We start from the raw sequence: 26,624 nt of genomic DNA, 5'->3' as shown, positions 1-26,624 counted from the left end.
TAATGTATTGGTTAAATTATACATTTATTCTGTAATCTACCCTTTCCATTGCCCTTATCAGTGAGCACATGGTTAGAAAGACATAAGTCTTTCTAAATTCTAGAGCTGGAACAGACCTCAGTCATCATCTATTCCAGGGCACAACAAACTACGATCTGAGAGTTTTTATACTACCCACAGCCTAAAAATTTACAGTAGTGTAAATGATTGGGGGGAAGAAGGGGAGTGGATAGAGCCCCAAGCCTGGAGGCAGTAAAACTAATCTTCCTCAGTTCAAATCTGGCCTCAGACATTTACTAGCTGTATGACCCTAGGCAAGTCACTTAACTGTTTGTCTCAGTTTCCTCGTCTGATCTTCCATTAAGAAGGAAATGGAAAATCATTCCAGTATTTTTGCCAAGAAAACCCCAAACAGTCATGAAGAGTCCAGTATGATTGAAAAATGACTGAACAACAAGAAAAATTTATACATAAACATAAGACAAAGATTTGGTTCCTGGGTCATAATTTGTCAATTCCTGATCTGGTCCAACTTTCCTCTTGAGGAAACTGAGACCCAGAGATATAAATTATTTGCCCCAGGACATAAAGGAAGGAAATAATGGAGCTGGGAACTGAGGTGTTTTAACTCCTGAAATTGGTATTCTTTTTACTATGCCACATGACTCTATTTTTTCCCCTGTTAGAAACCTGATCAATAATTTCACACTAAAATTTTAATGATTAGCAATCATTTAATATCATCAAACAATTGTCCATTAAATTATGAAGAACTTTGATCCCAGCAACTCATGCTACACCTGTGTAAAAATATCCCCATGCATGAAATTATAGTTCTTTTGAATGATCAAATTATGCTACTTTTAACAAGATGAGTGACATTATAATAGAGGTTGAAGTTTAAGGCTAATAATCCTCAAGTTATACCATGAAAACAACCTTCCCCTCTCTTCCCTCAGTTAAATACCTAATTGTATATGGCATTGTGCTTGGAGTTATATGGAACAAATTGCTTGATGTAAGCTTCCTAGGTGCTCAGTTTATGAAAAACCACCATGATACAGAGAGATATATGGGATACCTACCAGCTGTTAAATATATACCACCTAGGAACATGTCAGACAAGCTATTCCAAGTTCAACATACTCTGAGGGTCCACATCCACATGAAACCCTAGTTCACAAGCCTTTAATGATGTCTTTATTTTCACCAGTTAGCCAGAGGATACAATTAGTTAAAAAATGAAATAGCATAGTAAGAAACTGGAAACAGAACTTGCCCCGTATAATGTTCCTACTGCATTCTTTCAGAAACATTTTAGGGGTTTCCCTTTCAACAAAACACTAAGGACTATCTGAGTCTCTGAGACTCTTCTATTTTTCTCAACTCTGAGAAATTATTTTTGGTCATATAAGAAAATGAACAGAAGGAGAAAAGCAAAGGAAGAAACTACCCTAGGTAGTTCAAGGCATGGCTATCAATCTTATATTCTAAACTCTTACTTTCATTATGTATGTAGGATGATATGAGAAAGGAATAGGCAATTATAGCACCCACTATATGCCAACCACTACACTCAGTACTTTACAAATACCCTGTCAAGTAGGTGCTATTCTTATCCCTATTTTACAATTGAGGAAACCGAGGCAATCAGAGATTAAGTGACTTGCCCAAGAGCACATGGCTGGTATCTGAGATCAGATTTGAACTCAAATCTTCCTGATTCCAGGTCTATACCACCAAAACTATCTAATCATATATCTCAAGCTAAAAGAGACCTCAGAGGGCACCTAATCTCTCATTTTACAGATAAAACAATTCAGGCACAAGGATTTGTCCAATATCACAGGGTTAGTAAGTGTCAGAAGAGGATTTAAACCTAGACTCTCTGAACCCAGAGCCAATGCTTTTTCCATTGTACCTGGAATAGAGGTATGTGGTTAGCAATAAATTTTGAGCCACATACAAATAAAAAGTACTAAACATACTATGAAAAAAATTAGTTATGCTATTGAATTCTGGGGTTCTGCTGATTTTGGACAAAGAGGAATTAAGGAAAGTCATAAAATCTCTTCTTGTAGTTCTGGGAAGGTTTCTTGCAGGAATAGAATATCAGGAGAAACATCTATTGAAGATTCACAGTATGTTGGGTGATGATCTAAATATTACTGGAGAATAGTAGAGAAATAGGAGCCATGATCTTTGCACTCATGGAACCTACACCCTATAGCATTTGGGAGGAGCATGCACACTGTCCTGTTCCCCATACCCTACACAGAAAAAAAAATGTAAATTAATTTGCAGCCTAATTCTGGTCAGTCCCCTGGTCATTTTTGCTTGATATTGGAATGAAATGATTCTTGTAATTCATTCAACAGTTAACAACAGTAGTTTTACACTCATAGTGGAAGGGGAAGGGAAAGAAAAAAAGTAGTTATATAACTAAACAGGTTTTAGTTATCATTTCATTTGATCCTCGCAACAATCCTGAAGGGAAGGTCCTGTTATTATTCCTATTTTTTACAGATGAGGAAACTGAAGCAAAGTTTAAGTGACTAGGATATTCAACAAGGACATAATGCATTGAGAAGACCCTGAGTTGGTTCAGCTGACTAAAGTAAATGTGTATGGAGTTCCTTCTTGCTGTTTTGTACTCAGCAACCAGGAAGTGATGTCAATAATCTGACTCATTAATCCTTCAAACCAATCAAGTCTCAAAATGGTTTCATTTTTAAGGAAAAACTAGCCTAACTTGTAGGATGGAGGTGAATATTGCCCCCACTAGAGGATAGCAAGTGCCAAGGGAACACAAATGAGTGATTGGTACAATTCATAGGGGTATCTTCTTAGACGTGGGATTTTAGTTTGGAATTAGGGAATGTTGAAAAAAAAAACTGAAAGAAACAGGTTGGTGAAGAGATGAAGAGGAGCACATTCTAGGCAAAGGAATGACCTGTGGGAAAACATGTATGCAAGAACAGGAAAATTATGTTCCAGGGACCAGAAAAGCAAGTTGACCTGACTGGAGCATAAGGGGTATCTTTGGGGATCTTAACAGATGAAATAAGGGTAAAAACCAGGTGGAAAGTTCTAGATGGCTAGATTAAAGTGTTTGGATTAGACACCTTGTAAATTCTTAGGTAGAGGAGAGACACGATAGAAATGATATTTTTTTTAAAGCAGTTGTGTGATGGCTTCTTTATTGCAGAAGATGGATTGGTGATTGGTCATAGAGAACCAATTTTGGCCATGGTTGGGGAGGAGGTGGAGTTTCCCTGCTACCTACCTTCCAAAATGAACGCAGAAGACATGGAGATACACTTTTTCCGGAACAAAGTCTCTGAAATTGTCTTTATCTACCAAGATAGGCAGGACCTATTGAACAAACAAATGGTAGAGTACCAGGATCGGGCACAATTAGTAAAGGATTACATCCAGGAAGGGAGTGTGGCCCTGCGCCTCTTCCCCATTATCCCTGCCGATGAGGGTCAATATGGATGCCTCTTTCAATCTGAGGACTTCTCTGGCAATGCTACCTGGGAGCTGGAAGTTGCAGGTAAGTGATTAATTTTCCTTGAAGAGGGGGACAGAATAATAGAAATTGCTTTGAAACTCTTTTGAAAGGGAGCTAGGTTGATCAAGAAGATATTTACTGCCACTAAATACAAAAATAAAACTCTAAAGAAATATAAGACATTATCCCAAGTCTTAGCAAGGTGTGTTGAGGTCAGATTCAGGAGAGTGGTCAGGTGTGAAAGAATTCATTTTGATGTTCTCTGTAGCCTTTGGATCCCAAGAATATTGGGGTGCTACCTGAAATGATGAGGAATAGACGTGCAGGTCCTAGTGTCCTGAAAGAATTCACTCAGACAGTCTCCAAGTTAAAGAAAGGCATTTATCTCACCCAATAATGCTCACATGTACATGTACACACATATTCACATACACAGAGTATGAGGTAAAACAATTACAAAGTAAAATGGACAGAAGAAGTGAACAAATTAATGAAAAATCAGTTAAGAGCTTACTCTGTGTCAGATATTGTGCTAAGCACTCTGGAAACAAACACAAACCAGAAAAGCAGTCCTTATACTCAAGAAGCTTACATTCTAGCAGCAGAAGAAAATATATAGGACAGGCCTGCCTAACGTATAGTGGGCTGCTAGGGATTTCCTCTACATGCAAAGAATGTTTTCCTCCACATTTTTTGCCCTGAAATCCTTTGGCTGCAGGTGGCTCCAGCACTTGAGTTGGACAGGCCTGATATAGGGGCATAATAGCTAGGGGGAGTGTTTGGGACAGAGAAGCCAGAAGGATGGTGTTCGGAGTTGTAGGGCATAGCTTTTCCAGGAATGGTAATATTTTGATTGTGGTTCTCAAAGCGAGAGGTAGAAAGGGAGGAAGAGAGCTTGCATGTATGATATAGAAGGGCATGAAGTAGGTTGTGGGGAAGTAGGTTGGTGAGTATGGCTCTGGATATGAGCTGAAGTCCTTAGTCAGAACTAGAGGATGGAGGGCAGGGGCATGGCAGTTTGAAAATTACCAGGGGGCGGCTAGGTGATGCAGTGAATAGAGCACCGGCCTTGGAGTCAGGAGGATCTGAGTTCAAATCCAGCCTCAGACTCTTAACACAAAAACTAGCTGTGTTACCTTGGGCAAGTCACTTAACCCCAATTGCCTTCCAAAAAGAAAAAAACTTAAATTACCAGGGAGCAATGTGGTAGATCTGGGCAAATGCATTTGATGAACTAGTATAAATTAAATATGTTACCGTGGAGGAAGAAGTCAGTGTTGCTTGGATTTCTTTTGTTCCCTCAGGGCTGGGCTCAGATCCACATATCTACTTTGAAGGTTTTGAAGAAGAAGGCATCCAATTGAAATGTAGTTCCAAAGGCTGGTACCCCAGACCAAAGGTGGTATGGAAAGATTATGAAGGGCAACAGCTACCCTCCCTGTCAGAAGCTATAACCCAGGATGATCAGGGACTCTTCCACTTGGAAATGTCTGTGGTGGTCAAAGAGGGAGCCCATAGCAATGTGGTTTGTTCCATCCAGAACACCCTCTTAGTCCAAAAGAAAGAATTTACAGTTCATATAGCAGGTCAGTGGAAAGAAGAATTTTTTTCTTAATTGTTCTCATTTAATTAATATTTTTTCTTTTAAATTTTTTTTCATTTCTTATTTTATTTTTCCCTAGTTACATGTAAAACAATTTTTAACATTCCTTTTTAAAACTTTGAGTTCTCTCCCTTCTTCTCTACCCACCCCTCCCAACCCTACCCATTAAGAAGACAAGCAATTCGATATAGATTATACATGTGTAGTCATGCAAAACATATCCATAAGTTGTGTTGTGAAAGAAAACAGACAAGAAAAAAACTCAAGAAAAATAAAATTTAAAAAGTATGCTTCAATCTATATTCAGATACTATTAGTTTTTTCTCTGGGAATTAATAGCATTTTTTATTATAAGTCCTACAGAGTTGTCTTGGATTGTTGTATTGCTGAGAATAGCTAAGTCATTCACAGATGATCATCTCACAATGTTGCTGTTACTTTGTAACACAGAACATTTCACTTTGCATCAGTCCATGCAAGTTTTTCCAGGTTTTTATGAGAGCATCCTGCTCATCATTTCTTTTAGTACAGAAGTATTATATCATAATCACATGCCACAATTTGTTCAGCCATTCCCTAACTGATGGGCATCTGTAGCAGCAAACACCCTACCATACCCAGGAGGGCTGCTAGCACAGGTTCTTTGATCTGCTTTTCTAAAGGAAAGCAACTCAAAAAGGGTTATCTTTCTTTATCAATCTTACTTTAACCAATCAAACATATATCATTTACCTATTTCAGGGGAAAAATTCAGCACCCTGAACTTTAGAGAATACAAACAGAAGTTACAAGCAGACAAAAATACAGACAGAGAAAATAACACAGTTCAGCAGACAAGGCTTCTACCTGTCTGACCATTACATCCATACCAGTTAGTCACCAGAGAGAGAAGCACCAACATCTGGGTTTTCAAAGCTGAGAGGCACAATGCTCTCACCTGGTCAAATCACACAACTCTTCCCAAAGTGAGCCCCAAAGCAAAACCTCATCTCAGAGGTATACATAGCCTTCTCCAGGATCAGAGAACATCACAAGCCTCCTGACCCACTTGACTACAAAGTAACAAAAGTTGTGACTTCCTGAAAAACAAGCTTTCCACCACAGGCTCCATGTGAGCACCTGCAGCCTATTAGGGGGCAGAGTATATTTTCAAATCAGGAAAGGTCCTCAAATTCACCTAGGCCTATTAAGGGGCAGGGAAAATTTTCAAATTTCTATTACCATTACAGAATCCCCTCAATTTCTAATTCTTTATGCCCAGAAAAGAGCTGCTATAAATATTTTTGTACTTATATGTCCTTTTCTTTTTTGTTTTTTATCTCTTTTGGGACACAGACCTAATAGTGGTATTGCTGGTTGTAGCACCAAAACAGTATTCACAGTGCTAATGGCAACTATGAATATACCAGCATAGTTCTCAATTGCAAAATATAAACAGACTCTCCATATAGAAGACAAAAGCAAAATATTTATTCAGACACCAAATTCCAACACCAGGAAACTGAATCCATCATAGCAACAAAGAAGTTAATACACCATAGCACAGCAGGGAGCCACTCCATTCTTTAGCCTTCCCACAAACACTCACAAGCCTAGCTGTCACAGCAGGGGGAAAACAAGTACTCACAAGCCTATCTGTCTCCTTGGTTGGGTCCTTTCCTTCTTCCAACTCCAACTCCTCTGACTTCCAGCTTCTTGTGGGCTCTATTCCACCCTTCAGCAAGCTCCTCCCACCACAGTCTCCATGTGATTACATTCAGCCTATTAAGGGGCAGGGAAGATCTTCAAATTCCCACTACCATTACACTAGTTCAAAGGGTATAATGGTAGTATTTTTTCCCACATCCCCTCCAACAATTGTATTTCCCTTTTCTGTCCTATTAGCCAATCTAATAGGTGTGAGGTGGTACCTCAGAACTGTTTTAATTTTCATTTCTCCTATCAAAAGTGAGCTGGAGTATTTTTTTCATATGGTTATAGATAGTTTTGATTATTGCATCTGAAAACTGATGATATCTTTTAGTCATTTATCATGTAGAATGGCTCTTATCTTTATACATTTGACATAGTTCTCTATATGTTTGAAAAATGAGACCTTTATCAGAGAAACTTGCTTCAAATTTTTTTCACAGTTACTGTTGTTAACTGTATTTCCCTCCATCCTATTCCCCTGACTGTTTATTCTATTCTCTCTTTCCTTTCACCCTGTCCCTCCTCAAAAATGTTTTGCTTCTGACTGCCTCCTCCCCCAATCTGCCCTTCCTTCTATAACCACCCCACTTCTCTCATCCCCTTCTCCTCCTACTTTCCTAGAACAAGTAAGATAGTTTTGTATACCCAATTGAGTGTGTATGTTATTCTCTCTTTGAGCCAATTCTGATGAGAGTAGGGTTCACTCACTTCCTCTCACCTTTCCCCTCTTACCCTCCATTGTAAAGGTTTTTCTGGACTCTTTTATGTGAGATAATTTATTCCATTCTACCTCTCCCTTTTTCCCAGTACATTCCTTTCTCACCCCTTAATTTTTTTAGATATCATCCTTTTATATTCAACTCACACTTGTGTCCCCTGACTATATATACTCCTTCTAACTACCCTAATAATGAGAAAGGTCTTATAAGTTACAGATATCATCTTTCCATGCAGGAATATAAACAGTTTAAACTTAAGACCCTTATGATCTCCCTTCCCTGTTTACCTTTTTATGCTTCTCTTGTGTCTTGCATTTGAAAGTCAAATTTTCTATTTGGCTTTGGTCTTTTCATCAGGAATGAGTGATTGAAATTCTTCTATCTCATTGAATGTCTATTTTTTTCCCTGAAGAATTATACTCAGTTTTGCTGGGTAGATGATTTTTGATTGTAATTCTAGCTTCCAAAAACCAAAATATCATATTCCAAGCCCTTCAATTCTTTAAGGTAGAAGTTGCTGAATCTTGTGTTATCCTGATTGTGGCTCCACAGTACTTGAATTGTTTCTTTCTGGCTGCTTGAAATATTTTCTCCTTGACCTGGGAACTCTGGAATTTGGTTATAATATTCCTGGAAGTTTTCATTTTGGTACTCTTTCAGGAGGTGATCAATAGGTTCTTTCAATTTCTATTTTGCCCTCTGGTCCTAGAATATCAAGGCAGTTTTCCTTAACAATTTCTTGAAAGATGATGTCTAGCTTCTCTTTTTTGATCATGGCTTTCAGGAAGCCTCTGGTTCTAGAATAGGCCTGTATAACATGTAACAATTGGGTCACTTGCAGCCCACCAAAGGATTTCAGACAGCTGTCAGTTGGCCAGTGGCTACCAACCATGACTGATAATTGTTGGCTGCCATAGGTCATGTGACAACCATTTGAAATCCTTTGGCAGGGCATATGTTGTGCAAGACTGTTCTAGAATATCAGGGAAGTTTTCCTTGATAATTTCTTGAAAGATGATGTCTAGACTCTTTTCTTGATCATGGCTTTCAGGTAGTCCAATAATTTGTAAATTATCTCTCCTAGATCTATTTTCCAAGTCAGTTGTTTTTTCAATGAGATATTTCACATTTTCTTCTATTTTTTTCATTCTTTTGTTTTTATTTTATTGTTTTTGATTTCTTATTAAGTCATTAGCTTCCATTTGCACCATTATAATTTTTTTTAAAGCAGTCAGGGTTAAGTAACTTGCTCAAGGTTACACAGCCAGTTATTTTTGTGTGGGTGCCGAGTATCTAAGGCTGGAACCAATCCCAGGTCTCCCTATTCTGGGGCCAGTGCTCTTACTCACTGAGCCACCTGGCCACCCCCACCATTCTAATTTTTAAGGAATTATTTTCTTCAGTGAGCTTTTGGACCTCCTTTTCCATTTGGTCAATTTTTCTTTTTAACTTCATTGGCTTTTTGAACCTCTTTTACCATTTGGCCTACTCTGTTTTTTAAAGTGTTATTTTCTTCAGTATTTTCTTGAGTCTCCTTTACTAGGCTGTAGACTCATTTTTCATTATTTTCTTGCATCATTCTCATTTCTCGTCCCAATTTTTCCTCTACCTCTCTTACTTGATTTTCAAAATCCTTTTTGAGCTCTTCCATGGCCTGAGACCAATTCATATTTCTCTTGGAGTCTTTGAATGTAGGAGTTTTGACTTTGTTGTATTCTTCTGAGTGTGTGTTTTGATCTTCCTTGTCACCATAACGACTTTCAATGGTCAGATAATTTTCCATTGTTTGCTCATTTTCCAAGCCTATTTAGTTGACTTTTAATTCTTTGTTAAAGTAGGGCTCTGCTTCCAGGGTGGAGGGCACATTGTCCCAAGCTTCAGAAGTTTTATGCAGCTGTTTTCAGAGATACTTCTAGGGACCTGTAAGTTTTCAGTTCTTCCAAGATGGTATGATTTAAGGAGAGGTGTTTACTACTCTCCTGGCCTATGCTCTGGTCTTTGAGCAAGTACCAGCACTCTTTTCTGCCCTGGAATTGTGAGGAGAGTCCACACTCTACTCCTTCCACAAATTCTGCTATGCTTGTATTCTTTCTAACTCTGGGACTGCCACCCAGAACTGAGACTGGGATCCAAGTATGGGCAAAGCAACAGAGTCCTTCTTCAGAGCTAGCAAAAAGATCCCTGTAATCTCCTTCTAACCAGTTGTTTGATTACCTTCCTGTCTGTAGGTTGAGAGCTCCGAAAGCAGCTGCTGTTACTACCACTGCTGTTTCAGTGGCTCCCAAGGCTTGCTCCTAGTTTTCTGGGGCCAGAGATGTGCTGGCACGGCCTATGCTGGACTGTGTTCCTCTCTCACCTTGATGCACCAGATCTTTCTTGCCAACCTTCCAAATTGTCTTGGGCTGGAAACTTGTTTCACTCTTTTTGTGGGTTCAGCTACTCAAGAATTTGCTTAGAGTTATCTTTTTTTTTGCTTTTTGTTGTGGGGGGAGATAGGGCAGGGCAATTGGGGTTAAGTGACTTGCCCAAGGTCACACGGCTAGTAAGTGTGTCAAGTGTCTGAGGTTGGATTTGAACTCAGGTCCTCCTGACTTCAGGGCCCATGCTCTATTCACTGCAGCACCTAACTGCCCCTTAGAGTTATTTTAAAAATGTATTTGGAGTTGTTTGGGGAAGAGCTCAGGCGAGTCCCTGTCTTTGCCATCTTGGCTCTGCCTCCTTAATAATTTTCTTCTCAATTATCATCATACTAAAGCCTTTACAGAATTAAATGTGCCTAAAACAGTGAATGAGGGTGTTTGGTCACAACTTGGGAAAGCATTCCCATTTGGCCCTTCCCCTCAAGCACATTCAGTCACTGCTCTGTGTGTAAGTTCTTAATTACATATCTAACCACTTGGGGAACTTTGTGAGCAACTTTAGCCACATAGAATCCCAGAATTGCTGTGGTAGCGTTACTATGTCAATCAAACATGTATCTGAAGCTCTCCAGCCAGCTACTGTGAGAATTCCCACTCCTCCCTTTCCCCTTATAGGTTAGTTTTTTTTAAATGTTAGGTGAAGGCCCTAAACTTCTCATTGAAGTCATGGTAATATTTATTGTCCTACATCATGTTTCTTTCTGTATTCAATGTCTCCGTTACCTAAGGAGAGCTTTTGGGTTTTTTTGGTAAGGCTTGTGAAAGTTAACACTGTACTCTCTCTCTGTTCCCCTTTAGCTCTAGCCCCTAAACCATTATTGCCCGGCAAAACTTGTCTCTCATCTCTTATATAAGAGTAATTTGCACTCCTACCTAACCCCATCTATATCTGTACATTAAGGTATTCACATTAAATAGCTTGAGTTTTTTGTCGGACAGAAAATTTTTATAACATTTATTGACTTAGGGCAGAAAGTAACAGCTGAGGAAAAGGATCAAACTGAGAAACCCCAAGCTGCCTTTTCAACAGCATATTGGGGTTAAATAGTAGCAGGAAATACAAGAGTGAGGGTGATTCAGGCAATAAACAGAAAAGAGTTCCCCCTGCTCTGTGAACAGGAGGGAGGGCAGGGGAAGGAAGGGGAAAAAAGACAGTATAGTTTGGGGTTTATATCGAATGCCTGGTCATGATAGTCTCTACCACACCAGATCTACTTTTTTTTTTTTTTTGCTTTTTGGAGGGCAATTGGGGTTAAGTGAATTGCCCACGGTCACACAGCTAATTTTTTGTGTTGAGTGTCTGAGGCTGGATTTGAACTCAAGTCCTCCTGACTCCAGGGCTGGTGCTCTTCTCACTGTGCCACCTAGATATCCCCCAGATCTCCTACTTTTTACTATGATTTCTCTATTGCAATTCTCAATGAGCAGTCTTGGGGGTAATTTGACCTGATTCTCCTTCTAGTCTGGCATGGCTTCTTGAGACAGCCTCCTCACACCCTTCTTCTTACCACATGTCCCTTTAAATTTAAGGTTGGGGGCAGTCATCCAAACTTGAGAATGCTGGATAACTTACCCTCTTTTGAGTCACTTTCTCTCTCTGTGGGCAAAGCCAAAGGCAGGTTATATTCCTGAGTAGGGTCAAAAATTTTGCAGCCCCTTGCAAAATCTGCTGAGGTATACATTATGTTTGCAAATACACACATATATACACAAATATACACACATACATAAAAACAAACACACATACATAAATTTATATCACAATCTTTAAAATAAACATCAGCACTTAAGGGAATAAAGATGACAGTGATGTCAGTCTTAGCTTAGTAATGATGACAAATCCTTTGTTGTATATTGCAGATGCATTTTTACCAAAAAACTCTGACTGGAGAGGAGCATTAATTGGAACTGTCATAGGGACAGCTATCATTCTGGTGCTCTTCATGATTCTGGCATTCTGTTTCTTCCAGAAACAATGGAGATCCAAAGGTAAAATGGCAATCCTAGCTTTGGCTTCACTCATAAAAAAAATAAAGTGGTATGCATCAGGCATGCCTACAATGTGCTATATACAATGAGGACAAAAATATGAGAACACAGTATGACAGTACTAGGAAAATTAATTCTCCTCTTGAGAGAAGGTTTGACTAGTGTGCTTTGTGAAAGGCTGTCTGGGCTACAGAAAACCTGCTACTTGAAGTCAGAAAAAAGACAAAGATTGCTTTTGGATATTTCAGTGCAAAAATCTGTTGCTAATAAATAGGGATTCTTAACCTGGGTTCTGTGAACTTAAAAAAATTAATAACTGTATTTTAATATAATTTGTTTCTTTCATAATTCTATGTATTTTATTTTATGCATTTAAAGACAAGGGGTCTTGACATACACAAAAAAAGTTAAGAACCCCTACTTTAAAATAGAGCTTATGAAGATCCAGAATAACTCATTTTAAAATCCTCTCTTTCTTCTTCTTAGAAAAACTGAAGAAAAAATCAGAGAAGGAAAAAGGTAAATGGAAACAAGATTTTGGATAGCATCCTATTAAATGAGGAAAAGGGGTCTTAGATATCATCTAATTAGAGAAAGTTCATCTTCACATAGATAACTTGTGACACTTGGTACTAGAAAGAGATGACTATTAAAGTTACATAAGTAGTATGGGAAAAAGACAAGGGTCAAAAATGAATTGAGCAGGCAAAGGCTTTTGGGAGTGAATTTGTTATTTCCTCTTTCCTTCTGTTACTATTCTCACTAGAAGAACTTGTTTCTTCCCAATGTATAGACTATCACTTTCCAAGAAAGTAATGGAGAATTTGCCCAAGAGCATGAGAAACACATACACACACAACCATATTAAGACTCTCATTGGATTAAAAATATCAAATCCAGTTTTTCCAATATTTTGTTTGAATCTATAATTTCCTTCTTGTTTATATTTCTGTTATTTTTATTAGTATTTATTAGATTGTATCACTAGACTGACCTCTAGCTCGGTTACTTTGGTTTTCATGATTCCAGTCAGTCTCTGTGGTCTTAACTCCTTAAACTCCTAAACTACCCAGTTGGTGGCTTTACAGTATTGGGATTTGCTTAGGCTACTGTAAGGAGGTGGTCCTATCTTGCTAATATATTTTTCTTTATATTTCCCTTTCAGGAAAATTAACAGCTGAGCTGGGTAAGTTCTTTGATTTTTGGACAATAAGTCAGAAAGAAAAGAATAAAATGGTTTTAGGCACACTACTTGAAAGAAACAGGATAGCATTTTACTTCATTCTCCTATAATCATCCTATCATTTAAAACATTGATAGATTGGGGATGGTAGGTGGTACAATGAATTGAGTGCAGCCCTGGAGTCAGGAGGACCTGAGTTCAAATCCAACCTCAGACACTTGACACATTTACTAGCCATGTGACTTTGGGCAAGTCGCTTAACCCCAATTGCCCTCCAAAAAAAAAAAAACCATTGATAGATCAATTAAATAGTAGGGATAGTCTTGCCAATAGGAAATATGGTGTCATTTGAGGGATTGTGAGCTCTAGGAAACCTGGTCTTTTCCAAAATATCTATCCATTTAGATCCTATTAGAAGCTCAAATTCCATCATCAGAAATTAATTTTTTTTGTGCTGGTAGTCCTTTTAAAATGCAAATATTTTATGAGTTTTGACAGAATGTGTGAGTGAGCATGACTAAGATAAATTTTTCTCTATCATCTCAAAAAATGAAATGAAAATGTACCAAATAAATAAAGGAACAATAACCAAAAAGAAGGTTGGAACAAATCTCAGAGGAAAAACCTTGCAGGAAAAATAATGGAGAAATGAATAAGCAAAATAGAGAGCTCAATGCAATGAATAAATACTGTGGGTAAAAGAAATCAAGGAGAAATCTACAGAAAAAAAACAGCAACAATGAAAGCTATCCACTCAGAAGAGAGGCTAGAAACCTAGCATATGAACCTCTTATGGTTCAGAAGCTTAGAGAAATAAAGGAAGACCTGGTATCTATGCTAATAAAAATAAGATCTTTGAACAAAAAAAATACAAGTGGACAAGAGAATTGGCACATTAGGGGAAAAATAGGAAAAGTTTGCAATAAAACAGTGAATTCTACAGAGAAAAATGAATCACGTGGAATGTGAAAATATAAGGACTGCAAAACGAGAGCAAAATGTTTAAAAATAGCAAAATTAGAGGGGGAGTTCAGAGCATTAAAAACCAAAATAACAGAGCTAGAGGGCTGTCTGGTGATACACTCTAGCAAAAATTGATAAAAATAACAAAAAAATTAGTAAGAAGGAAATTTGAGATATTTTTTAAAAATTGGAAAAACTGAATTTGATATTTTTTAATCCAATCAGAGTCTCAGGATGTTTGTGTGTATGTTTCTCAGCTGTCCGGAGTTTTTACAAAACTTAGGGAATAAAAACTGATAACTAAATTCAGATATGCAGAAAAGCTATGTGTATCTTTTAAAGATCATGATACAATAAAAATGTATTCAAAAAAGGAAAATGTAGACAAAATATAGGTGTAAATGAGGAATAAAATTATATCATAAATGAGCAGATCAAACAACAAATAACAGAAAACAATGAAATCTGTATTAAGAAAGAATACTAACAGTGTGATAACATTAAAAATTTGTGTGATAAAGCTACAATAATTCTAAGAGGCCACTCCATATACTGGAACATAAACACACACACATACACACACACAAAGAGAGGCTTAACAAATTTAGCATGGAATTAGTAAAACTGCAAAATAACAAATTACTATTTCCAAAACAATCATAAAAGAGATTTTGAAAATCAAAGGGTAAATAAGCACAATTGTAAATATTATCTAAGTGAGCAAAACAAAAGAGCTGTTAAAAGTGCAGAAGAGGGGCAAGTAGGTACTTTGGTAGATAAAGCTCCCACCCTGAGGTATGAGGGCTTGAATTCAAATCCAACCCTACTGCCTCTACACACATACTCAAAAATAGCTAAAAAAAAAAAAATAAGTACGGAACACCAAATTATCAAAACCACAAAGAGAAGGGAAATTTTGCAACAAATGGCAAAGAAACAAACATAATTATCAGAAACTACTGTGCCCAATTATTGCCAACAAGACTAAAAACTTAAATGAAATTAATTTAAGCAAAAGTAATATGATCCCCAAATTTAAAAAAAAATAACCTAGTCATAGAAAGAGAACATGAAGTCAAGTCATATGTGAATAATTTCCATAGAACAAACTCTAAGGAGAGTCAAATTTACAAATGAATCCTACCACACATTTAAAGAAAAATTATCTCTATTTTCCAAATATGATTAAAGCTCCCCAACAAACTTTTTTTTTCTATAAAAGAGGTTAGCTAATTGGCTAGAACACTGGACCTGGCGTCAGGAAAACCTAATTTCAAATATGGCTTCAGACCCGGGGCAAGTCACTTTACCCACCCTACACTCAAAAAGGAGATGATATTTGTAGAGAAATTTGCAAACCTTAAAGAACTACACATATAAATGCTAGCTATTATTGTTGTTATATACAGAATCTTGATTCCCACACCAGAGAAGATAAACACAGAAAAAGAAAATTATAAGTTAATACTTTGATGCATATATATATATACACAAAAATGCATAATAAAATACTAATAAAGAGTATGGCACTACATTCCAAAAAAATATTCATTGTGACTAAGCTGGATTTTTACCAGCAATGCAAGAAATGCCAAAATTCCATGTTAGAAAAGTAGCTGTTCTAATAAATCATATTGATAACAAAACACACAATCATATCAATATAGGCAGACAAAAGTCTGACAAAAAAAAACCACTGAGTCAAAAACAGTTTCTGTAATATATTCAAAATATATTTAAAATATTCAAAATATATTAAATATATTCAAAAGTATTTCTCTAAAATAAAAATTTAGCATTATTTATAAAGAAATACTAGAAATTTTCCGAATAAAATCATGAGTGAAACAAGATGTCAGTCCTCACCACTATTTTTTGGTATTGTTCTAGAAGGCATGGGCATAGCAGAAAAGCAAACAGAAAAGGAAATTGAGACTAAACATGAGCAAAGAGGTGGCAAAATTATCCTTCTTTGAAATTGATGATGATCTATTTTCAAAGGATCAGAGAGTATGGAAGGTACCTCAGAGTCCATCAAAATCCAAACCCCTTATATTACAGTTGAGGAAATTGAGGCCAAGTTGGTTAAGAAACCAACCCAAAATAATACAGGTTGTAAATGTCAGAGGTGGGATTTGAATCTGGCTCTCTGACCCTAGAGCCAGTGATCTTTCCACTGAACTACTTTAAATGAATTTATAGTAATTAACTAAACATTTAATAACTAAGATATTATTGAATCACCCTGGAGGAGGAAGGTGCTTGAGAGCAATCTTTGCAGGTAGGATGAAAGAGGAATGAAAGGCATAGTAAAGTGTAGAAATGAAAAAGAGCAGTTTTGCCAGAACAGTAACATTTTAGAGCTGGAGGGAGTCTTAGGGATAACCTAATCCCTTTATTTTATAGGTGAGGATGCATGTAGAGTGACTTACTAAAGGTCAGATAGCTAGTTAGTGGCAGAGCTAGGACTACAACTTCTATGTCCTGAGTGCCAAGGTGCTCTTAACAAATGTATCACATTTCTTGATACTGTGGAAATAGTGAGTGGAAAGAAACCCTTACCATGAATGTGCTGGAGCCAATTCTAACCACTCTCCAATCAATTGTTGAAATTTTAATGTAGGGGCAGCTAGGTGGTATATAGAATAGAGCACCAGCCCTAAAGTCAGGGGGACCTGAGTTCAAATCTGGCCTCTGACACTTAACCCCAAATGTCTTGCCTCCCCCCCCCCAAAAAAAGAAATTTTCAATGTGAACATTCATAACTCACAAATGGACAACCACTACAAATAAGGGCTTGATTTATTGTTTTGTTGATTATGTAGACTTAACAAAATGATGAAAAAAATGTTATTAATGTCGACTAAACTTAGAAGTGTGCTGTGCATAGTTTTATTTTCTTTTTGCATTTTTTGGAGCCTTAGTTGTTAAACATTAACAAGTATACCTCTTCCTGCCACTACAAGTCCCAAACAAATTGTGAAGTTTTTCTTTAACGACCTTTGGTGATTTCTTCCTTCTCCTACTTCTGAACATTGTTTCCTTCTCTTAAGAACTCTCTCCAACAATTGTTAAGTGATTAGTCTGACTACCAAAACTTTCAGGAAGTATATTTGATGTCACTAAAACCACAGTAGGGCAGGTAGGTGGTATGGTGCTGGATCTGGAAGACCTGAGTTTAAATCTGGTCTTAGACTCTTACTAACTATATGACCCTGGGCAAGTTACTTAACCCTGTTTGCCTCCATTTCCTCATTTGTAGAATGGGCTGTAGAAGGAAATGGCAAACCACTCCAGTATCTTTGCCAAAAGAATTCCAAATGACTGAAAAATGACTAAACAAAGACTATGGTGTGGATTCCTTTTTAATGGGATACCTTTCTCTATCTACAGAGTTCTAGGAATGAACATGTAATGATGGGATAAAGAACTCTTCAGTACCTAGGTCAGGGAACGATTTTTGGCAAGCTCCTTCCATTGTAGGTGATTATTCCAAACCTTGTTTAGTTCTGAGTGTGCACCAATCCTGGTCAGAAAAAGCAAACAAATCACTAGCAACTCCTTTAAAATGAGCCTGATCGCTTTTTTTTTTTTTCGCAACGGGTTTGCCGCCAGAACACAGGTGTTGTGAAAACCATCGCTAAACCTCCACAAAAATGGGCAAGGAAAAGACTCACATTAACATTGTCATCATTGGACACATAGATTCGAGCAAGTCCACAACTACGGGTCACCTTATCTACAAATGTGGTGGAATTGATAAGAGAACCATTGAGAAGTTCGAGAAGGAGGCTGCTGAGATGGGAAAGGGCTCCTTCAAATATGCCTGGGTCTTGGATAAACTGAAGGCTGAACGTGAGCGTGGTATCGCTATTGATATCTCTCTGTGGAAATTTGAGACCAGTAAGTACTATGTGACCATTATTGATGCTCCAGGACACAGAGACTTTATCAAGAACATGATTACAGGCACATCTCAGGCTGTCCTGATTGTTGCTGCTAGTGTTGGTGAATTTGAAGCTGGTATCTCAAAGAATGGGCAGACCTGTGAGCATGCCCTTCTGGCATACACACTAGGTGTAAAATAACTGATTGTTGGTGTAAACAAAATGGATTCCACTAAGCCCCCTTACAGCCAGAAGAGATATGAGGAAATCGTCAAGGAAGTCAGTACCTATATTAAGAAGATTGGCTACAACCCTGACACAGTAGCTTTTGTGCCAATTTCAGGTTGGAATGGTGACAACATGCTGGAGCCAAGCTCTAATACGCCTTGGTTCAAGGGATGGAAAGTCACTCGTAAGGATGGTAATGCTAATGGAACTACCCTGCTTGAAGTTTTGGATTGCATTCTGCCACCAACTCGTCCAACTGACAAGCCCCTTCGTCTACCCCTCCAAGATGTCTACAAGATTGGTGGTATTGGTACTGTACCCATTGGCCGAGTGGAAACTGGTGTTCTAAAACCAGGCATGGTGGTCACCTTTGCCCCAGTCAATGTTACAACTGAAGTAAAGTCTGTTGAAATGCACCATGAAGCTTTGAGTGAGGCTCCGCCAGGTGATAACGTTGGATTCAATGTGAAGAACGTGTCTGTCAAAGATGTACGCCATGGTAATGTGGCTGGTGATAGCAAGAATGACCCACCTATGGAAGCAGCTGGTTTCACTGCACAGGTTATTATCCTGAACCATCCAGGCCAAATCAGTGCTGGCTATGCACCTGTTCTGGATTGTCACACTGCACACATTGCTTACAAGTTTGCTGAACTGAAGGAAAAGATCGATCGTCGTTCTGGTAAGAAGCTGGAAGATGGCCCTAAGTTCCTGAAATCTGGTGATGCTGCCATTGTTGACATGGTTCCAGGCAAGCCCACGTGTGTGGAGAGCTTCTCTGATTATCCTCCTCTGGGTCGTTTTGCTGTCCGTGATATGAGGCAGACTGTTGCAGTTGGTGTTATCAAGGCAGTTGACAAGAAAGCTGCGGGAGCTGGCAAGGTCACAAAATCTGCCCAGAAGGCTAAATGAATACTCTGTACAACACCTGCCACCCCAGTCTTAATCAGTGGTGGAAGAACAGTCTCAGAACTGTTTGTCTCAATTGGCCATTTAAGTTTAATAGTAAAAGACTGGTTAATGATTACAATGCATCCTAAAAGCTTCAGGAGGAAAGGAATGTTTTTGTGGACCATTTGTTTCGTGGCAGTTTTAAGTTATTAGTTTTTAAAATCAGTAATTTTTAAATGGAAACAACTTGACCAAAAATCTGTTACAGAATTTTGGACCATTAAAACAGTTTAATGCGGGGAAAAAAAATAAAATAAAATGAGCCTGATCGTTGGGGAATTAAGGTGATGTGAAAACAAAATGTATCAACAAAAATTTCAATCAAAAACTAAAGTAGAAAACAAAATGAGACCTGACCCCTTGGAAAAGGCATGAATGCTCTTGACCAGTATTTGACTGGTTGCTTTTACACTAGCACCCTCTGCAGATTTCTACTCTTCAATAGAACTACAGTTTCCAGCTTGGGATTCCTAAAGAAGGATTATAGAATAATCTAGACTTTTTCCCCTTTTAGGGGGAGGAGTGAAGGAAGAAAAGAGGGGAGGAACAGCAGTGAACAGCAGAAAAAGGAGGAGAAGAGATGGGAAAAGATAGTGGGCAAGAAATAGCAGTACTTTAAGACCTTGGAAATTCTTTTCCTTGGCTTTGCCTCCTAATAATATGCCCTTCTGGCTTTGGAAAGGTCCTCTTGTCCTAAGTAGCTTGGTGAATTAATACATTTCTTGCTTTATTTTCTAGGTAAGCTTCAAACGGAAATTGGTGAGTGTTCCATCTCAGAATTATTTTATACCTTTGAACATGTTTCATTGTGTTTGGGTGTCAGTCAGTTTACATGTCTGCTCATCATCTCCCAAACAGGCAACCTCTCTTGAATGTGAGTGAAAGGAGGCTGCTAGGGTGCATGCAGCAGGCAATGAGTATACTTTTATTCTTACCTCTTTCCTTTGTTGTTTTCAGACTGGAGACGGGCAGAAGGCCAGGCTGGTAAGTGATTCTCTTTGTCTTTCTCCCTCCCTTTTCCTCTCTTCCTCCCTCCCTCCCTCCCTTCCTTCCTAACTTGACTCAAAACACTCTCCCCATCCCAAGCTTTCTTTAATTAATGCCTCCTAGTCTGATAACTTTTTTACTCTACAGGACTGCCACATATGTCCTCTATGTGAATTAACAGGGTCATAGGCTTAGAGTTAGAAGAGATTTTAAAGACCATTTAGTCTAACCCCCTTATTTCACATATGAAGCAACTGAAACCCAGAGAGATGAGGTAAAGTTATACTTTGAGTTATATAATTTGAGTTAATTTGAATGTATTGCTTTGTAAATATTCTCAAGGTGTTTTCATTTATGTGGTTTTGTGTTTGCAACTAAACTATAAGCTTATGGAGAGCAAGTTTGTCTTTCTCTTTTTCATTTCCTTACAGCCTATATATCAAGGTTCTATAGTCAGTGGCCACTCCAATATTTCCCATTTATTCAACAGGAAAAAAAATAAATGCCTGTTATGTGCCAAGTACTTTGTCTTATACAAAGATATATGACATGACTTCTACATTCAAAGAATTTACAGTACAGTAGGGGAAGTGATATGCACTCAAAAACCCTATCATGAGACATTGCATAATAACATATGTTGTAGTACTTGAAGAATTCATGATTTTATTGGTGTGGACACTCTCTATACTATAAAGATGGCAAACTCCACTTCACAGTTTTTGTGAATTGCTGTATGCCGCCCCTAAAATACCATTAATCACTGAAAGACCAATTATCTCGTGATGAAACTGGCTGAATTTTCATAGACTTGACCTTACTCATCAGACCAAATTTATATCTCTCCAGTTTGGTGGGACCTTCCTGAATTTGTGCTTTTAATTGGCATAGTCTTTGAAAATCTAGAGTCATCTCACAAATATAATGAAGCTTGGGACTAGAATGGAGGATGTGTCAGTCGAAGTGTGAAGAGAGGACAAAGAAGGAAAGACAAACATTGAAGTGTTATATAAATGCAAGTGGTTGGTAGTGGTGCTGGTGATGGTGCTGGTGCAGTACTGGTGTTAGTGATGATGTAGGAGATGGTATTAGAGTAGGGTCATTAGAATTGGAAGGTGGTGACTGGAGGTAGAGGTGGGCGCAGGGATTAGAGCGCATTCACATAGAAGATTATCTAGCTCCCAATTCACTAATTTTTTCCCTTCCTAGGAACATCCCTAAAATCCATCTCCTTTCCCCACTCATGCCTCATTTGAGGATTTATTTTGTTTGGAGCTCAAGCACTTGAACCTTTCCATTCCTATTCTCTCCAAGGTTATTAGCTAATATTTGTCTTTCTCTGTTTTCAGAGTGGAGAGCAGCCAGAAGACATGCAGGTAACCAGAGCAGAAGAACTACATTTTTATTTAATATGCTATAATGGTGCCTACTTTGTGATATATTAGATAACATGTATGGCACCTTGCAAACCTTAAAGCAGTGTGTGTGTGTGTATACAAGCAATGATGATGATGCCTACTATAGTACTCCATCACAAGAAGGTGCTCAATGAATGCTGCTTGTTGATTGGCTGACTAGGATTAGGAATAATAGCCATAATAATAGTCCACACCAATAACTGCTAGACACTGTGCTATACAATGATTTATCTCATTTAATCCTCACAACAACCCTATATTTTATTAGTTATCCCCACTTTACCGACAAATAAACTGAGGCAGGCAGAGGCAAAGTAATTTGCCCAGGGTTTCACAGCTAGTAAATGTATGAGGTCAGGTTTGAATTCAGGTCTGCCTGACTCCAGACCATGCTCTCTATTCATTGTGCCAGCATGAACTTAAGCCCAACTAGACAGTGAGAAAAAGATGGTAGCAAGATCTGTGATCAAGGATAGGTGTGCGTGTGTGCACAGGCACTGATACCTAGAACTGGAATGTAGCACAGAAATAAATAATCTAGTTTAACCCATCCCTGAATAGGAATATTTAGTGTCTCTTAGTATCAATCGATCAACATATATTAAGCACCTAACAGTGGTCCTTCTGTCTCCACTTGAAGACCTTCATTGACAGGGAGTCTACTCTGTAGTTAGGTCCTGCCACTTTTGGACAGCATTTATTTTTAGAAAGTTTTATTTTAGCAAGTCAAATCAACTTCGCTACAACTTCCACCTGTTTCTTCTCATTCTGCCTCCTGGGTTTAAGTGGAACAAGTCTATTCCCTAGCCTGCATGACAGCCTTTCTTTCATATATTTGAAGATGACCTTCATGCTCCTTGATCTGTGCTTCTTCAGATTGAAGTTCCTGTATAGGTATATATGAAAATGTGTGTTTGTGTGTGTGTATGTGTGTATAATACATATATATATGCCCTATATCCATATTCATTCACACTCCACAGATACCTTACAATTTTCTACTATAGTCTCTCATCTCAGATTATTTTTTTAGTTCAGCTCTATTTTAAAAAGCATAGAACTTGAGCTCTGTGACATTGCATGGGGGCAAAGAAGTGTAACAGACTTAAATTCGCACAACGGTTTTATGCATGTCATCTTAGTCCAACACCACTTCTTGGTTTTTGAACACACCAGGCCTTCCAAATAAAGAAAGAGAGGGAGTCCCTGTTTATCACCTTCAAAGAATAAAAATAAAGCTATAAATGTACTCCCAGCTTTAGGAGATAGGAAATGAACAGGTGCTATTTTCACACATAGAAAAATACCTGGGAATTTTTGCCTCTGGGGCAAGGGTAGTTGGGCAGGTTAAGGTGGAGAGGGGTTTTGCTGTCAGGGAGAGGAAGTGCACATCCTGACACCAAGAAAATTTCAGTCTACACAGCTGAAGCTGTGGTTATTCCTGGGGAGAAGGTGGAGGGTAGGTATGGGAAGCTTACTTGGGACATGGTTTTCAGGAAAGAAGTAGCACACCTTGGGGTTAGGCTGCTTCTAAGGGCAGTACTGGGCAAGGGGGGAGCTGGGAAACGGAGAACAAATACAGCCCCAGATAGGGCATTTGGCACTCTCTAAATTGCCTGCCTTGGATAATGTTGTCTTGGCCCCACCCTAGTTATAATTTTGCTTATATGTTACAAACAAGGAGGAAATGAGGCCCAAAGAAGGAAATAAGCTTACCCGGGGTTACACAGTGAAATGAAGAGAGAACCAGAAATCATAATTTAAAAGTACTGACTCCCTGCATCCCTCTCACAGACCAACCCTATTTCTTTCTATACAGTGAATATAACTCTGGATTCGGATACTGCTCATCCCAGCCTTGAAATCTCAGAAGATGGCAAGAGTGTTATCTATTGTAATAACAAGCAAGACCTGCCAGATGACCCTAAGAGATTTAAAGACCAGCTTTGTGTCCTTGGTCAGGAGGGTTTCATCTCAGGGAAGCACTACTGGGAGGTAGAGGTTGGGGAGAAAAGTAGATGGTTCTTGGGCGTGTGCTACGACTCAGTGGAGCGCAAAAAGGAGGTAAAGCTATGCCCTGGGACTGGTTACTGGGTGATAGGACTGTGGAACAGCTGTGAGTATTTCATTTTCAATCCTTATCGAGTATCTCTGACATTGAGAGTGCCCCCTAGGAGAGTAGGAGTCTTCTTAAACTATGAAGCTGGAAAGGTTTCTTTCTTCAATGTGACTGACAACTCCCACATATTCACCTTCACTGACAAATTCTTTGGAACTCTTCGCCCCTATTTTAGGCCCCGATCTCATGATGGAGGAGAACAGGTCATTCCTTTGACCATCTGTCCATTGCCCAGTGACAGTGATAGAGTAGCTGCCAAAGATGATGATGATTGTGACACCTGGTTACAACCCTATGATTCATCAGACATCTCTGCACTTGAGTGGTAAAGACCCTTAAGACCTGGGCAGAGTACTTTCTCAAAATGTGCTGTCTAAGCTTTGGGGAAATCTCCATTTTCTAAGTCTCCCAGATAGTAATAAAGCTTATGTAAGCAAATAATTACTAGCTAGTCAATTCAGAATTATCTATCATCATGGAAGACAGGGAGAGCACATAGTAACTGGAGGGCATTATTCATCTCAGTTTAACTAATCCTTTGGGTACCACCTTCTTCTAATTCTGATCCCCCAAAAAACCTTTTTTTAGTAGAGTTGCTCATGGATAATTAGAACTTCTTCTATATCCTTGCTCCTCATCCGCTCCCAGACATGCCCACACTCTGATTATAAGTCATCACTATGTCAAAACAGCAGGAAACAAAATGGAAAGGAAAGAGAAGGGTATGGATATTCATGTAATAATTATCCTCTAATCTAATCTACATGAGTAATAAATAAATGATGTATTTCTTTAACATTCCTAATGAATCAAAAAGTAATTGATTATTCATAAGCAGCTAACTATCCTATAGGAACGAAATTATTATTACTCACACAATATATTGTGGATTTATTCTTAAAAGAAAGTCTATTGCTAAATGCTTGGTAATAAGAAAGCTACAAATAAGTAAAGGTATTTTTTAAAAGCTTGACTTTGGGATTTATTCAACTAGCTCTCCTCATGTTCTTAGTGATCTCCTGTGGAATATTTAATCATGTTTTGCTGTTTACATAATGAAACAAGTTTGGTTCTTTTTTTTAAATGTTACTGTGTGAGTTAGACTGAAATTATAGGATCATTAAATAAAAGACTGCTATGGAACTCAGAAAATAAAATTTATTCTCTAGAATCATTTGCCTTGGTGTCATTTTCTTATCTCTCCTCATTGAACTTCCATAATACCATTACCAAAACAAGTGTAGAATTGTTCCTTCAAAGAACAGAAAACAATCTAGAGCTGGGAGATGGATGATTTTGCTCAGCTTTTAGAGGACTTATCCTTTCCTTGGAATACACCTTTATGTCTTGAACATAAACAAAAAATATAGCTGTAATATAGAAGCCAAAGTGTAAATTGAAATAATCTTTTTAAAAAGTCCATGATTTTATTTCTATTTTAAAGTATCTGGGGATTATTTTAAATATAAAAGCTATATTTCCTGTAATTCCACCACCCTCTCCCCCTCCTCCATCACAACATATACAGCTCTTCCCATGCAATCAGGTAAATTAAGTTTATTCCTATCCAAAACCAGAGAGAATTCAATTCAATTCAACAATATAAAATCTTTATGTGCTTCTTATGCAGCACACATTTCATTTGATTTTTGTTTCTTTCAAGATTAAGAGTGCTAAGTAAAGTAATAAAGAACAAAGGTCATCAGTTGTAATCTTATTCAGTCTCCCCTTTAGGAATTCTGAACCTTTAGGGAAAATTGCACAGAACTGGTATTATGTACCAAGGACATGATGGGTGTTAAAAGGAATTTAGTTATTACAACCTAAATATTAAGTGGACCTGGGGAAATTCCTGCTGATAGGGAGCAAGGAAATTGGAAAAGAATTTAACATAAACCATTCTTTACAGTACTGGCTGGGTGCAGTGGTGGATTTGACTTATAAAACATTTGAAAAGTCTAGAGCTATTTTAAAGTCTAGGGCCACTGGGTATTCCCACAAAAGGGTAATAGCCTTCCCTGTGCTGATGTATCCTAGGTTCTCTTATCTGTAAAATGAGAATGGGAATATAATACCTGCCTGGTAGATTTTCTTTTCTTCTATATTTTCCTACACTATTTCCATCATGTAAACCAAAGGAATAGAAAGTATATGGCTAAATGGCTAAATGGAAAAAGAATTAGTTGAAGTCATTCAGTGTGAAACTACAAAAGAACACTTAAAAAACAGAAAGTTGGTTACTATGGGAAACATGCCAGAACACCATGGACAGGCAGAAACTTCAGACATACCTGAGATGCAGCACAGATGGTGGGTAATCAGCTTGGACTTACCCAATAGTCCTATGAAAATGTATAATGATGGTAATTGTGTAGACCTGTGAATTCATTGGTATAATGAATTTCCAGTGAGGAAGCTACTATACCAATACAGAATGGCAATTACTCTGCAACTTAAGGTCTTAGTTAAGTAATTTGCTCAGAGTCGCAGACAGTACAGGTAAGAGGCAAGACTTGAACCCAGGTTTTCCTGCCTCCATAGCTGGCCTTCTAAATGCCATATTGTATTGCCTTTGTGTATGGTTATTTAGTCTGATCCCTTCATTTTAGAGATGAAGGACTTGAGAAGTTTAATGACTAGTTCAAAGTCACTTAGGAATATCAGGGGAGACTTTATGAAAGAAGTAGCTGCTAGGCTAGGCCTTAAAAAAAGAAAAGAATTTCAATGGTTGGGGATGTGGAAGTTACAGACATGGAACCCTTCCCTAGAGAGATGAAAATAATCTAATGGGAAAACTTGAGGTAAAAGTGCTATTACTTCTGTTAATTCCAGTGGATTTAAGCCAAGAGGATAGGCTAATTATGGGTAACAAAAAATAACTAAAAATAAAAACCAGTTGTGAATAACCTAAAATCAAGAGCAATATAAGAGACCCTTTAAGAAAGAGTTCC

The 26,624-nt window shown here is 38.0% G+C and overlaps 1 protein-coding gene and 1 pseudogene across 5 annotated transcripts in view; both read left to right on the top strand.

Annotated features, from left to right (window-relative positions):
- The window catches only part of BTNL9 (butyrophilin like 9), a 34,578-nt gene extending 9,734 nt beyond the window's left edge, over positions 1 to 24,844 (top strand). For 2 of the 5 annotated variants that reach the window (XM_069064124.1, XM_069064125.1), the window contains 9 exons: positions 3,209 to 3,556; positions 4,819 to 5,100; positions 11,809 to 11,937; positions 12,424 to 12,456; positions 13,103 to 13,123; positions 19,888 to 19,908; positions 20,107 to 20,133; positions 21,486 to 21,512; positions 23,374 to 24,844. In XM_069064124.1, coding sequence (XP_068920225.1) covers positions 3,209 to 3,556; positions 4,819 to 5,100; positions 11,809 to 11,937; positions 12,424 to 12,456; positions 13,103 to 13,123; positions 19,888 to 19,908; positions 20,107 to 20,133; positions 21,486 to 21,512; positions 23,374 to 24,002 — 1,517 coding nt within the window. In that variant the 3' untranslated portion in view covers positions 24,003 to 24,844. The remainder of the gene's footprint in view (positions 1 to 3,208; positions 3,557 to 4,818; positions 5,101 to 11,808; positions 11,938 to 12,423; positions 12,457 to 13,102; positions 13,124 to 19,887; positions 19,909 to 20,106; positions 20,134 to 21,485; positions 21,513 to 23,373) is intronic. The other 3 variants (XM_069064127.1, XM_069064126.1, XM_069064128.1) reach the window with 3 other exon arrangements.
- On the top strand, positions 17,643 to 19,408 carry LOC138142971 (elongation factor 1-alpha 1 pseudogene; annotated as a pseudogene).
- Positions 24,845 to 26,624: the final 1,780 nt, after the last annotated feature.

The sequence above is a fragment of the Petaurus breviceps genome, unplaced genomic scaffold, assembly GCF_028583685.1.
Source record: "Petaurus breviceps papuanus isolate PSGF00001 unplaced genomic scaffold, PetGlider_PUasm1.0 90617, whole genome shotgun sequence".
NCBI classification, from domain to species: Eukaryota; Metazoa; Chordata; class Mammalia; order Diprotodontia; family Petauridae; genus Petaurus; species Petaurus breviceps.
Note: the sequence above shows the minus strand (reverse complement) of the source record. Positions and strands in the feature narration are given on the sequence as shown.